The following is a 14,868-nucleotide window of genomic DNA, read 5'->3' on the forward strand; positions in this document are numbered from 1 at the left end:
TTCCCACGGTGAGCGGGGCAGGAAAATTCCCCCGGGGGGCAATTTAGCATGGCTGATCCACTGATTCAGACAGCATCTGTGGAGGAAAAAAAATCAGTGATGACTTTCCAGGTCTTTGTGTTTACTTTCTTTTTCCAAAGAAAGAAAATTTGATGGATTAAATGTGATGCTTTCCCCTCCCTCTGACACTTTGAGAAAGTGAGTGAGGTTGGTTGGTGGGAGGCACATTTCGAAAGTTGCGTTTTGCTGTGAGCGGGCTGTAGTTTGGGCGGGCGGGGACACTGTAGTCTGCCCGGCACCGCCTCCATCTTCCACCCAGAGCGGACTCCGGCTGCTTAGAGACCACTGCCCGGCTTCCTGCACCCACAGCTCGGCCACAGGAGGAGGAGGAGAGGCCGCTGCACTGCTCACCCCTACCCGCTACTCCAGGCCGCACTCCGGCAGTCAGTGTGAGCCCAGCCGGCCAGACAGGCAGAGTGTCCTCCCCCTCCGCCCCAGACTCAGCCTCTGCGCTCCCGGCCCCCAGGTAAGATTCAGCCCCAACACTTTGCTGCTGCCAGTGTCAGCGCTGGAGTAGCGGCCTTTGGGGCCGCGGGGGTTTGGAGTTTATGGAGGGGGGGGGGAGGGGGAGGGAGGTTTGGGCGGGGGGGAGGTTGGGGTTAGAAGAGGGGCTGGGATTTGCGGGGGGGAGGTGGCAGGGTCAGTAGTGTGATGGGATGGGGGTTGGAGCTGGAAGGGGGGTGGGTATGGGTATGGCTACAGCATGGGGTTGTCTGGGGGCCAGTTGAATTGGCATCAGTCAGAACAATCCCAGTTCTGATGCCCACAAACAATGTGCAAGATCCATAGCATCCTGACAGTGCAGGAGGAGGACATTCGGCCGATCGAGTCTGCGCTGACTCTCTGAAAGAGCATCTTTCCTATCTCCATAACCCCACACATTTCCCATGACTAACCCCCTCACCCACACGTCTTGGGACAGTCAACCCAACCTGCACGTCTTTGGACTGAGAGGGGAAAACCGGAGCACCCGGAGGAAACCCACACCGACACGGGGAGAACCTGGGTCCCTGGTGCTGTGAGACATCATTGCTTGCCACTGTGCTGCCCTGTTCATGTTTGTAAATATCTTTATTTTTAATCTGTTGTCATTAGTTTCATCAGACAAAAACACTGGTAGTTTGAAATATAAACTGGAAGTGTTGTTGGGTGGATTCAGCAGGTCAATCCCCATCTGAGAAAGTAGAAACAGGTAACATTTCAGGTCAGTCGCTGTTTCTCTCACCACAGATGCTATCAGACCTGTGGAGTTTCTCTAGCATTTTATAAATATGTACAATGAATATATTTAGACATATGCAACTGTTGATTATGATAGTTCACATATTCTGTCCTCATAATTGCCCTGTTTTCTACACGGGACAGTTCACGCTGGATCTGTTACCTGTAGCTTGTAGATGATGCAGTGAGTTTGCATTGCTACTTTTGTTGAGGATTGGCACCAAGATTGTTGGGTTGTATACTTCTGCTTTCCTCCTACTGAATCTATTTAAACTTCCTTCAGTTGAGCAGGTTGTAATGCACATTTTTACCCTGCATTAAATTTGACAGTACATTAGTGACAATTAAATTTCTCCTGCCCCAATATTCCTGTACTAATAACCCTGAATTCTATTTGTTGACGTTTCAAGTTCTTTATTGAAAGTCACTAAGGTTTCTTATTGAACATTCTATGCCATAATCTATTCCACATACTTGCCATCTTTTTCACAAAAATATTCCTCCTCCATTTCACATTTTGCCTTTAATTTGTAAATATGACTCATTTTGTACTTATCTAATGAAAATGGCTGAAAGCTTACTTGGATCTAATCTAATGAAAATAGGTGCAGGCGTAGGCCATTTGGCCCTTCAAGCCTGCACCAGCATTCAATATGATCATGGTTGGTCATGCACTTTCAGTATCCCATTCCTGCTTTCTCTCCATACCCCTTGATCCCTTTAGCCACAAGGGCCACATCCAGCTCCCTCTTGAACATGTCTAATTAACTGGCCCCAACAGCTTTCTGTGGTAGAGAATTCTTCCTCATCTCAGTCCTGAATGGCTTACCCCTTATTCTTAGACTGTGACTCCGAGTTCTGGACTTCCCAAACATCAAGAACATTCTTCTCGCATATAGCCTGTCCAGTCCCATCAGGTTTTTTTATGTTTCTATGAGATCCGCTCTCATTCTTCTAAATTCCAGTGAGTACAAGCCCAGTTGATTCAGTCTCTCTTTATATGTCAGCCCTGCCATTCCAGGAATCAGTCTGGTGAATCTTCGCTGGACTCCCTCAATAGGAGGAATTTCCAGGAGACCAAAACTGCATACAATACTCAAGGTATGGCCTCTCACCAAGCCCTTATATGACTGCAGCAAGACATCCTACTCGTATATGCAAATCCTCTTGTTATGAAGGCCAGGATGCCGTTGGCTTTCCTCACCACCTGCTGTACCGCATGCCAACCTTCAGCGATTGTTCCACCATGACACCCAGATCACACTGCACTTCCCCTTTTCCTGAATTGCCACCATTCAGATAATAATCTTCCTTCCTGTTTTTGCCACCAAAGTGAATAACCTCTCATTTATCCACATTATATTGTATTTGCCCACTCAGCCAGCCTATCCAAGTCACCCTGCAGCCTCTTAGCATCCTCCTCACAGCACATACTGCCACCCAGCTTAGTGTCGACTGTAAATTTAGAGATATGCACTCAATTCCTTTGTCTGAATCATTAATATATATTGTAAATAGCTACCTCAGCATTGAACCCTGCGGTGTCCCACTAGTCACTGCCTGCCACTCTGAAAAGGACTCATTTATTCCCATTCTCTGCTTCCTGTCTGCCAACCAGTTCTCTACCCACATCAATACATTACCCCCAATACTATGAGCTTTAATTTTGCTCCCTAATCTGTTATGTGGGACCTTGTCAAAAGCCTTTTGAAAGTCCAGATACACAACATCCATTGGTTCACCCTTGTCCACGTAACTGGTCACATCCTCAAAAAATTTCAGAAGATTTGTCAAGCACGATTTCCCTTTAGTGAATCCATGGTGACTTGGACCGATCCTGTCACCACTTTCCAAATCCTCAGTTATTACATACTTAATAATTGATTCTAGCATTTTTCCCACCACTGATGTCAGGCTAACCGGTCTATAATTCGCTCCCTCCTGTTTTTAAAAAGTGGGGTTACATTAGCTATCCTACAATCCACTGGAACTCTTCCAGAGTCTTTGGAATGCTGGAAAATTGTCATCAATGCATCCGCTATTTCTAGGGCCAGTTCCTTGAGTACTCTGGGGTGCAGAGTATAAGACCCTGGGGACTTATCAGGTTTTAATCCCATCAATTTCCCCAATACAGTTTCCTGATTAATAAGAATTTATTTCAGTTCCTCCTTCATGCTAGACCCTCTGCCCCCTAGTATTTCTGGAAGTTTATTTGTGTCCTCTTTAGTGAAGGCAGAGCCAAAGTATTTGTCCAGCTAGTCTACCATCTCTTTGCCCATTATGAATTCACCTGATTCAAATTGTAAGGGACCTACATTTGACTTCACTATTTTTTCTTCACTTTTGCTCTTCACATATCTATAGAAGCTTTTGCAGTCAGTTTTTATGTTGTACTCTCGTATTGTATTTTCCCCTTCCGAATCAAATCCTTTGTCCTCCTCTGGCGGATCTTAAATTTCTCCCAGTCCTCAGATTTGCCACCTTTTCTGGACAATTTATATGCCTCCTCTTTGGTTTAACACTATCCCTGATTTCCTCCATTAACTACCTTCCCCATTTTCCTCTTATGCCAGACAGGGGTGTACAGTAGTTGAAGATCATCCATGTGTTCTTTAAATGTCTGCCATTGCCTATCCACTGTCAACCCCTCAAATATCCTTTGCCAGCTTATCCCAGCCAATGCACATGTCATACCATCAAAGTTAGCTTTCCTCAAGTTCAGGACCCTAGTCTCACACTTACTGTGTCACTTTCCATCTTAATGAAGAATTCTTACATACAATGGTCACTCTTCCCCAAAGGATCTTGCATTACAAGGTTACTAATTAATCCCCTCTCATTACACAATACCCAGTCTAGGATGCCCTGCTCTCTGGTTGGTTCCTCGATATATTGGTCGAGAAAAATATATAAAAATATCAAATTCCCTCTAAGTCTTCTCTCTTCAATAGAATAAAGACCTGAAGTAGACACCCTTTCCTCAAACATCACTAAAGAGATGAAGTATATGTAGGCAGTAGAGCAACAGTTCCACACCAGTAATGTATCAAAAGTAAGCAATGAAATTGATGACTAGTTAATCATTTTTTTAGTGGTGTTAGTTAAGAGAAGATTGTTATCTGGATACCAGGTGAACTCTTTGAATACTATTGTGGGTTCTTTAATGACCATCTGAATCAATGGTGTGGGTAAGAACAAGGAATTGGTAACATTAACCTGGCAAGGAACATAAAAGCAACATATTTTGTCAAGCAGAAGGTTCTGCAGCCAATAATGCTCATTCCATGTGTATAAAAATATTCTGATCAGAATAGAAGCAAAATGTGAACAAAAGAAATATTGAGGATGACATTTTCTTTCAACTAAAGTGGTAAAAAAACTGTTTTTAATAATTAACAGCTAACTAAGACTGCATACTCAGAAGTAATTTATTTCAAACTTAGACTTTTCTAAGTTATTGTCCTTCACTTTCTGGAGACTAAGTTTCAATCTGGAAGTGTACAACTCCCTTCCCCATTGGCAGTTAGTATTTTTTTTGTTGGCCCTGCAACAAGTAGGCAAGTATTGAAGTGGAATCTGGACCCGAAGTTTCTTGATTTGAAATGGTTCAGATCAATTAGCTGTATAAGCAGTTTAGACTCAGCTTGGACTTTGAGGCAGATGTGGAATGGAAGGATCCAATTTCCTTGAAGCATTCCTTATTCCATTCACAAATATTCATATGGCAAGTTTTTATTTGGATTATGTAATGGTGTATGGTGAGGAGGTAATCTCATAGTAGTTTCCTAATGGTTTTTGACTGATTCTTTGACGGTCTAACCTTAATGGCGAGTCTGTTTCTTATTACTATGGGGGAGGGGAGATGAATGCATTCATATTCCCTGGTGGTCTGCAGAAACTCACACATCTGCCTCTAATTTTCAGAGTTGTATAGTTTTTTTTTGTTTGAACAATGGGACCTCAGAGAATAGTTTGTGATGTTACAGTTGCAGGCCAAATAATTTATTCCTTATTTAATTTCAGTCTTTATCATTGGCCATATCAATATGGGTGGCACAGTGGTTAGCACTGTTGCCTCACAGCACCAGGGACCCGGATTCAGTTCCGGCCTCGGGTGACTGTGTGGAGTTTGCCCATTCTTTGCGTGTCTGCGTGGGTTTCCTCCGGGTGCTCCAGTTTCTTCCCACAATCCAAAGATGCCTGGGTTAGGATGATTGGCCATGCCAAATTGCCCATTAGTTTCAGGGCGATGAGCAGGGTAAATATGTGGGGTTACAGGGATAGGACCCGTGTGAGATTGTTGTCGGTGCAGGCTCGATGGGCCACATGGTCTCCTTCTGCACTGTAGGGATTCTATAACAACAAATGTGCACCTTTAATGTAAAAAAATGTCCCAAGGTGTTTCACGGAAGTGTAGTTGGATAAAATTTAGCATCAAGCTAAAGAAGGAAATATTGGGAAGGGTGACTAAAGCTTAGTCAGAGAGATCGGTTATGAAGATGATGGATGTAGAGAGGTCCAGTGAGAGCATTCCAAACCTTGGCCGGAATTTTATCGGCACGCCTGCCCCGATTCCGGGGGTGGGCGAGGCTCAGAGAACAGCACCCTCTGGCCTCAGGTGGGATCGTTAGAACCTCAGGTGGATGTGTCGGTAAAATTCCGCCCCTGTGTCCGAGGCAGCTTCCAAAGGTGGGGCAAAGGGATTTTGGGAAGCCACAGAGGCCAGAGTTGGGGGAGAGCAAGAGTTCTTAGAAGTTAATAGGCCTCGAGGGTTTTTAAAGTTTTAATGTTTATTTATTAGTGTCACAAGTAGACTTGCGTTAACATTGCAATGAAGTTACTGTGAAAATCCCCTAGTCACCATACTCCAGCGCCTGTTCAGGTACACTGAGGGAGAATTTAGCAAGGCCAAAGTACCTAATCAGCACGACTTTCGGACTGTGTGAGGAAACCAGAGCACCCGGAGGAAACCCACAGACACAGGGAGAGCGTGTAGACTCCGCACAGACGGTGACCCAAGCTGGGAATCGAACCGGCGTAGGAGGGTAGACATGGAGAATAACGAGACCATGAATGCATTTGAACCCAAGTTGGGTATTTTAAATGTGAGGGGAAGGAGACTGGGAGCCAATTTAAATCAGCATCAGGTGTGATGCATAAGTGGAACTTGGCACCAGATAGAATATAGGCAGCAGCATTTTGGGTGAGCTGTAGTTTATGGCGAGTGAAGAATGGAAGATTAGCCAGGAGTCCACCAAAGGCCCTCCATTATGAGTTCAGAAGTGGGGATGATTGCACAATTCGCAGCTCTTCAGATACGGAAGCAGCCTGTGTTCATTTGCTTTGAGACCTGGAGTATTCAGGCAACTAACGTTCATCCACACAAATGCCAAGCAATGACCATTTCCAACAAGAGAGAATCTAACCATCATCGCTTAACATTCAAGGACATTACAATTGCTGAATCTCCCCACTATCAACATTATGTGGGTTACCATTGACCAGAAACTGAACTGGACCAGCCACATAAATACTTGGCTACAAGGGCAGGTCAGAAACTGAAAATTCTGCAGAAAGCAATTTGCCTCCTGATGCCCCAAAACGTGTCCACAATGTAGGAGCCAGGAGCGTGATGGAATGCTTTACACTTGCCTGGATGAATACAGCTCCAAAAACAATCAAGAAGCTCAACACCATCCAGGACAAAGCAGTTTACTTGATTGGCACCCTATTCACAAACATTCACTCCCTCCACTACCGATGCACAGTCACAACAATGTGTACCATCTACAAAATGCACTGTAGGAACTCGCCAAGGCTCCTTCAACAGCACCTTTCAAACCAGCAATCTCTACTACCTAGGAGAACCTAATTATTGCTGTTGCTGGGTCAAAATCCTGGAACTTCCTTTCCAACAGCACAGTTTGTATACCTACACCACGTGGACTGCAGTGGTTCGAAAAAGCAGCTCACCACCACCGTCTCAAGGGTAATTGGGATGGGAAACAAATACAGGCCTAGTCAGCGACTTGCACATCCCGTGAACGAATACATTTTAAAAATTGAGTTAAGGGGTGAAAGTACATGAATGAAAGTTTCAGCAGGAGATGGGTTGCTGTTGGGAAGGAACACAGGAGCAAGAGTAGGCCATTTAGCCTCTTAAGTCTCTTCCACTGTCATTCAGCAACCAAACTCCGTACACCTGCCTTTTCCCATATCCCTGAATAACTTTGTCCAACAAAATTCTATCAATCTCCGATTAAACTTAAGTGATTTAGAAGCATTTGTGAAGGGAATTGAAAACTTTAGTCGCCTTTTATTGTGTAAAAGTGTTTCTGTTTTCACTTCTGAAAGATCTGCCTCTGATTTTAGGCTGTTCCCAGTATTTTTAGCGGAAGTGCCCAGTCTATTTCCTTTAGTATTGGCCAAGATGGACACTATTCTGGAGTTGGTATTCGGCTGTTTTTGTAATGGTTTTCTATTTTTTCTGAGTTAAATGATGCTCCTTTTCCATTTAAAATGTAATTTACACCAGTAACTTTGCATTCTCATTTGTTGTAGGTAATACAAGACAAAATTTGACGTTAAAAACATGGAAGTCAAAACTAAAGGTATGTTGAGTTGGAAAGTGTTTGATAAACCATGGCGAGTATTTATGTTACTTTTGGTGATTCTCTCAATATTTTTCCCTTTTTCTTTTCAGATTATACATTCTCAAAAGAGAGTCATTCCAATTCAGTGTTTCACTTAACGCGTGAACACCTTGAACTGCTGGTGATTTGGTCCCATTGTCATGGTAACCAGTGTACGTTTACCCCAACTTGGAGGGAGATTGTTGAAGAACACCAAAATGGAATCCTGGCTATTATATGGGAGTGTGAAGCCGGTCACTCGTACCATTGGTGGACTGGAGGCATGTGTCCATTACCGTGCGATCAGGATAAATTCAGAGGCCAGCTGCCTTCAAAATCCAAGCAGTTGGAAGATGTGTTAGCGTCAGCTGCACAAATAAGAAAGCCGCACAGAGTTAAGACTAATGACGGTGATTTAACTAAAGAAACTGATTCGTTTGATGGCTCTTGTAAGTCTTTTCTACTTGCTGACAATAAAGCAGTCCGAAATGGGGCATCGGTTTCACAAATTCCTTCTACCCACCATCCGTGGAGAGAAACCATGTTTACTGGCGACAGGGGGAAATTGGGGGTCACTGACACAATGGGTGAAACACAAGCTGGCAAGAAACCAGATATTCTGCACATAAAAACAGAAAAAGAAGAAACGTTAGACTTCAACGATCAATGTGTCATGAAAGATGAAAATAGAAGTCAAAATCGAGAATTGAAAAATTTTCATTTGGGCAATAGTTCCTTGGCTCCAGGACAATCAGCTGGACACAGTATATCTTCAGCTGACACTTGCAGTGTATCAAATGGCTACAGAAAACGATCATCGTCAGTTCCCGATGATCAGTGCTCCGGGTCATCACTAATGTCTCGCTGTAATAATGGCAAAGTTCACATTGCAGAACTACACCACTCCCCTCACCCTATGTCCAGAGGATCTTGCTTAACTGGAAGCTTAGTGGAGAATACCATGAAGGCATCGGATGTTTCAACTGGAGAGTACTGCATTGGGTCGGCCAAGCTGGCAAATCATGAACGGAGTGGATCAAATCTAGGGCCACTTTTAGATTCTGAATATGTTAGGCCCTTGACCCATAATCGTGTAACTTCTGATGTTGGCAATACTGAATTACAGTGTGACCCTTCAGAACCATCTGGGCAGGAGGTGGTTCGAGGTAACCACATTTTTTAAACTTGCTAGTGAATCAGAAAGTGTTCCAAGTATTTTCACAATCACTTAAACTGCTGTTTAGTAACTATGCAGATAAACAGTATTTTGCACCCTATTTAACTGAAAAAGATGTGCTTTCACGGAGCACATAATATATTTGTGTGAATGTTCATCCATGCTTGGTGGTTCTACCTTCAAGAAAGATTTATGCTGTAATGTTCAATAGTCAACTGTCTATTGCTTTTAAATCACTAATTTAGTTAGAAATATTGTCAATGCAGAATAACGTAAACTGCTGAACTCCTAGTAAGTACATTTGTTGGGTGGAACATCATTTTGTTATATTTATTACAAAAACCTGGACCAAAACTTCTTTGAGGTGACTTAATTAGGACATCAGTTGCATTTGTTACCATGTTTATTGTTGATGTTTCTGGTAAAAGAAGCATTGAGTCATAGAGATTTACAGCTGGAAATAGGCCCTTCGGCCCAACTTGTCCATGCTGCCCCTTTTTTTAAACCACTAAGCTAGTCCCAATTGCCCACGTTTGGCCCATACCCCTCTCTACCTATCTTACCCATGTAACTATCTAAACACTTTTTAAAAGTCAAAATTGCACCCACCTCTTCTACTATCTCTGGCAGCTTGTTCCAGACACTCACCACCCTCTGTGTGAAAAAAGTGCCGCTCTAGACCCTTTTGTGTATCTCCCCTCTCACCTTAAACCTATGTCCTCTAGTTTTAGACTCCCCTACCTTTGGGAAAAGATAGTGATTATCTAGCTGATCTATGCCCCTCATTTTATAGACCTCTATAAGATCATGCCTAAGCCTCCTACGCTCCAGGGAAAAAAATCCCAGTCTATCCTTCCTCTCCTTATAACTCAAACCATCAAGTCCTGGTAGCATCTTAGTAAATCTTTTCTGCACTCTTTCTAGTTTAATAATATTCTTTCTATAATAGGGTGACCGGAACTGTGCACAGTATACCAAGTGTGGCCTTACCAATGTCTTGTACAACTTCAAGACGTCCCAACTCCTCTATTCAATCTTCTGACCAATGAAACCAAGCATGCTGAATGTCTTCTTCACCACTCTGTCCACCGATCCCTGAGGCACACCGCTGGTCACAGGCCTCCAGTTAGAAAAACAACCCTCTACAGCCACCTTCTGTCATCAAGCCAGTTTTGTATCCATTTCGCTACCTCACCCTGGATCCCGTGAGATTTAACCTTATGCAACAAGCTAACATGCTTTTTGCAACTTTATTTTCTATCTTGACATAAAAGGTTTGTTTGCCATATTTCAGCTAGAAAGAATTTTTGTTTCTTTAGAAGTACATTGAACATTCTATATTTTCCTTAATTGTTCAATGATCCAGCGCAGTGCTGAATATATTTTCAAGCCAATCACATGCAATACGCATTACCTTTGTCTGGGAAAGTTGTGCTACCAGTAGGAATAGATTAGTAAATACCTATTCTTTGCTGATGAAACATAGTGGGCCTGGTAAGGATGCAGGATTACATCTTTTGTTAATACTGTAAAATAATTGGAGGGAAAGACTCGCGCCCAATTTTTAAATAATGCAATATGGCATCTCACAAATAACTGAATCATTACTTTAAATTAAAATCCTTTTTAAAAATTAAAATTTCAGCAGAAGAGAATAGTAGAATGAGATAAGTGGATTCAGTTTCCAACAGATTTATCTACAGTTTGGTCAGGAAGCATTTTTAAGGCCCTAATCTGCATTGAGTTTGCTATCTACATGAGGGATGTGTTGCAGCTTGTTGTGTGGCTGCTCCAGATTGATTTAAGATCAAACCTTTGTCTGACCCTGATTCAAATTCTTTCCTAAATCTACTAGGTATGAATGCTGAAGACCAAGGATCAATTTTTAATTTGGAATTCAAAAAATGCAGGAGTTATGTAGTTCAGGATTATCAAAATATAGAGGCTGTGTCATTTAACATCAGTGATAGGGAGTTATGGTCAATGGGGCGGCACGTTAGCGCAGTGGTTAGCACTGCTGCTTCACAGCTCCAGGGTCCCAGGTTCGATTCCCGGCTCGGGTCACTGTCTGTGTGGAGTTTGCACATTCTCCTCGTGTCTGCATGGGTTTTCTCCGGGTGCTCCGGTTTCCTCCCACAGTCCAAAGATGTGCGGGTTAGGTTGATTGGCCAGGTTAAAAATTGCCCCTTAGAATCCTGAGATGCGTAGGTTAGAGGGATTCGCGGGTAAATATGTGGGGGTAGGGCCTGGGTGGGATTGTGGTCGGTGCAGACTCGATGGGCCGAATGGCCTCCTTCTGCACTGTAGAGTTTCTATGATTCTATGATCAAAATTGTAATTTTGAAAAATCATAGTTTTTCCTTAATTAAGCCAATGTGAAGGGGTGAATTATGCAATACAGGACAGCATTACAGTTGAAAATTGTTAAGTATTAGTTAGGTAGAGCCAAGCTTAGATTTTTTTAAACGTTGATTTGTAATATATTTAATACTGTAAGAAAAGCCCTAACAGTGCCTCATTTTTGTATTCATGATGTGCAATTTTTGTATTGCCAGAGTTCTTGCACGCTATTTTGAAAGCTGATGTAGTGGATGAGGTCTTCTCTAATGTTCGTTTAGCAAATGAATCTGATGTTGAAGTCTTAACAGAGAATCTTAGTGGAAAAGAAGATTTGCTGCTGAATGCTGGAATCCAATCAAATGCAAGGTTGTATTTCAGTGCTGGTGGATGGGCAGCAGTTTCAGCAACACTTGAAGTGTTGGGAAGTGAGTGAGCCTTCATGTTTATTATAATTTCAAATTGTTCTCTTTCGCATACAGCGCAAATCTTCTCTTGCATAAAAGTGCAGACAAAACAAAATCCTGCTTGGCTTATCTTTGACTCCTAAGTTGCATATTATGTGGCGTAAAGGGATTCCTTCATAAATCAATTCTATAATACAATTTGAGGTGCAACTATTAGCCATTTTGCATTCTAGAAATACAGCAACAAAGAAAGAAATCCTGGTGAAGTGGGAGAGTAGAGCGGGTGCATGATCCCTTAGGAGATTTAACTGATCGGTTAGTCATGATGTGGAGATCCCGGTATTGGACTGGGGTGGGTACAGTAAGAAGTCTCACAACACCAGGTTAAAGTCCAACAGGTTTATTTGGAATCACGAGCTTTCGGAGCGCTGCTCCTTCATCAGGTGAGTGGTTTTAATCATTCCAGCATTCAGCAGAGAGATGACCTGTTTGGTTCCTGCATGTTATCACCATGCTTAACAGTTTTTCTCACTAAACTAAAAACTACCCTTACCTAATGTGGAGTTTGCATCCATTCTCTATAGTAATAAACCTACTTGCCTAAACCCAGTGAACCTAGGTACAGGAAAGGTCTGAGGGTAGTCCAGTGATGAATAGGAGTAGTGCTGGAGACTAATTGTGAAGAGTTCATAGTATACCAGTATAGAATATTTTTAGGCTTTACAATGCATTTCCAAGTTGGACTATTAAAACAGCAACTCACAAGCCTTCTGGGGAAAGGATCCTAGGTCCTTGTGATTATCTACTGGGTCATCAGACTGACTGATCCACTATCCGTCTTGAAATTCCGTGAATCTGTCTGGGTCTGGTATGGGGTTACTAAGCCGACAAGAAAGCATTGACACAAGTCCAATTTCCCAACCCTTGGCATATCGTCTTGGAGAAGCTTGGGGCAGGATTTTCTGGCCGCTCTCGCCCAAGGCTGGAAAATCCCGTCCGAGGTCAATGGACCGTTGTCCATGTCCTGCCCACTACGATTCCTGTGCCGGACAGGAAAATTCTGCCCTGGATTTTACTCTGATCATAATCTTTGGGAAAGGGATATGAAAGAACAGAGATCCATTACTGAATGAGTGAAAGAAGAAAGCGGATACTCAGTGGTGTTGTTGGGAAAAGAAAATCAGTAGAGAAAGATCTTACTGAAAAAGTAGGAGGGGATTGACTTTTTTTTTAAGCCAAGGGAATGAAAAAGGGAAATATCTTTTGGGAAAACCTCATTGAATTCACCAGGCTATTTCAGCAACAATCTTCCATTGTCCACGATCTTAACCTTTTTAACTGCAATCAATGAAGCAGTTGCTACATGAATAATTTGAAAATTCTCCTGTTTTCTAGCACACATCCTATATATTTCTAACACCATATTACAGGTATTACTTACAGTGAGAATTCAGATCAGCCATGATCTTATTGAATGGCGGGGCAGGCTCGAGGGGCTAGATGGCCTACTCCTGCTCCTATTTCTTATGTTCTTATGTTCTTAATTTTGTTGGATCCAAACCCTTTGGTTGAAAGGTTGATTTTCTGAATGTTCCTGATGTGGAATCTCAATTGACCAGCACACGCTTCAGGAGATTGTGGAGACAAACTCTGCTGAGCATTCTGGCTGAATGAGGCTCTGTGTTATGAGTGTACCTGTGAAAAATTAAACCTTCTGTATGAAAGGAATTCGAAAACTGCAGACTTATTAAGTTATGCTTTGCCTTCAATCATTAGAACTCCATATGATTTCTCCAACAAAATATCCTCTAATGCAATCACAAAATAAATCAATTACACTAGTCCCTTATGAGTAGCTTGGTTTTAAAAATAAATTGTTAAAAAAAAAAGCAACACATTTGATATAAGGAAAACTTTTCAAGTTTAAAATAAAAACTTTGCGGAAATAGCAGTTTTTCTAATGCCACTGTTTCTTACAACAGCAGCGCTGGAAAGGAGCAAAGTTGACCAAGATATGGAAGACAGAATAACAGAAGGTAGCCCATTTTTAAAAAATAAAATGCATCTTCAGTTGCAAGATTTGTTTCCTAAGTAGATCTATTGAATTTTTAGTTGTGTTCTCCCCACTATCCTGGCTAATATAACCTCCATCACTAACACATGTTATCTGGCCATTCTCTCAGTGCTGTTTGTGGGACCTTGCTGTGCTCAGCTTGTCTGCTGCATTTCCTACCTTGCAGCAGGTTCCATATCTCAAAGTCCTTTGTTAGTTGTAAGCCCCTTGGAAAGTCTTGAGGTTGTGGAGAGGGCGATATAAATGCTTGTTTTTATTTTTAAAGCTGAAATGTGTGCTTAACCCTTTTTTTTGCTTATGTTTAAGTAGTGAACAATTTTCTGTATTGATTGTCTGGAGAATCAAACATAGATGTGTCTATACCTTTCCCTTGCTGTTCTTGGTTCCTTGTTGCGACATAGGTATGGTGATGGAGTGATTATGGGATTAATAATCCAGAGAGTCAGAGCACAAATCCCACCTTTACAGTTCAAGAATTTGAATTTTTAAAAAAAAATTGAGCTGATCATAGTAGAGGTGACCCTGAAGCTGTAGGATTGCTGTGAAAATTTAACTGGCGCACTTATGTCCTTTAGAGATGGAAACTTGTGTCTTTACCTGTTGTGATACGAATGTAGATTTTTAGCTGGCCTCTGAAACAGCCTGGCAAACTACATAGTTGTCTGAACACTCGGAATAAAAATAAGAAATAAACTGTAGGGGTTCCTTGACTGCAGTCTAGAGGTTGAATTGGGACATGACAAATGTACATCCAGCCCATTAGATGCTGCAAGGTTTTCTTCACTGCAAATTGGAGACTGGTACCAAAGTTTGAAGAGCTTGTCCCATAGACTGTTAAATCAATAATCTGACGTGGTCATACTTAGAAAATCGTACCCACCGACAAGCAACCCAGATTCTGCTGGCAGAGTGAAACATCAAGAAGTGGAGACACCATAGTATACAGCTAGGGGAGAGTGA

The 14,868-nt window shown here is 42.3% G+C and overlaps 1 protein-coding gene across 23 annotated transcripts in view; it reads left to right on the forward strand.

Moving 5' to 3' along the window:
• The first annotated feature begins 266 nt into the window (after nucleotides 1–266).
• Nucleotides 267–14,868, forward strand: part of LOC144497361 (uncharacterized) — a 37,368-nt gene continuing 22,766 nt past the window's right edge. For 5 of the 23 annotated variants that reach the window (XM_078218495.1, XM_078218506.1, XM_078218496.1 and 2 more), the window contains exons 1-5: nucleotides 271–526; nucleotides 7,843–7,892; nucleotides 7,985–9,079; nucleotides 11,646–11,855; nucleotides 13,817–13,870. In XM_078218495.1, the coding sequence (XP_078074621.1) occupies nucleotides 7,874–7,892; nucleotides 7,985–9,079; nucleotides 11,646–11,855; nucleotides 13,817–13,870 (1,378 nt within the window). In that variant the 5' untranslated portion in view covers nucleotides 271–526; nucleotides 7,843–7,873. Of the gene's footprint in view, nucleotides 527–1,155; nucleotides 1,265–2,313; nucleotides 2,383–7,713; nucleotides 7,749–7,842; nucleotides 7,893–7,984; nucleotides 9,080–11,645; nucleotides 11,856–13,816; nucleotides 13,871–14,868 lie in introns of those variants that run through there. The other 18 variants (XM_078218514.1, XM_078218517.1, XM_078218510.1 and 15 more) reach the window with 8 other exon arrangements.

This window comes from Mustelus asterias, chromosome 8 (genome assembly GCF_964213995.1).
Source record: "Mustelus asterias chromosome 8, sMusAst1.hap1.1, whole genome shotgun sequence".
NCBI classification, from domain to species: Eukaryota; Metazoa; Chordata; class Chondrichthyes; order Carcharhiniformes; family Triakidae; genus Mustelus; species Mustelus asterias.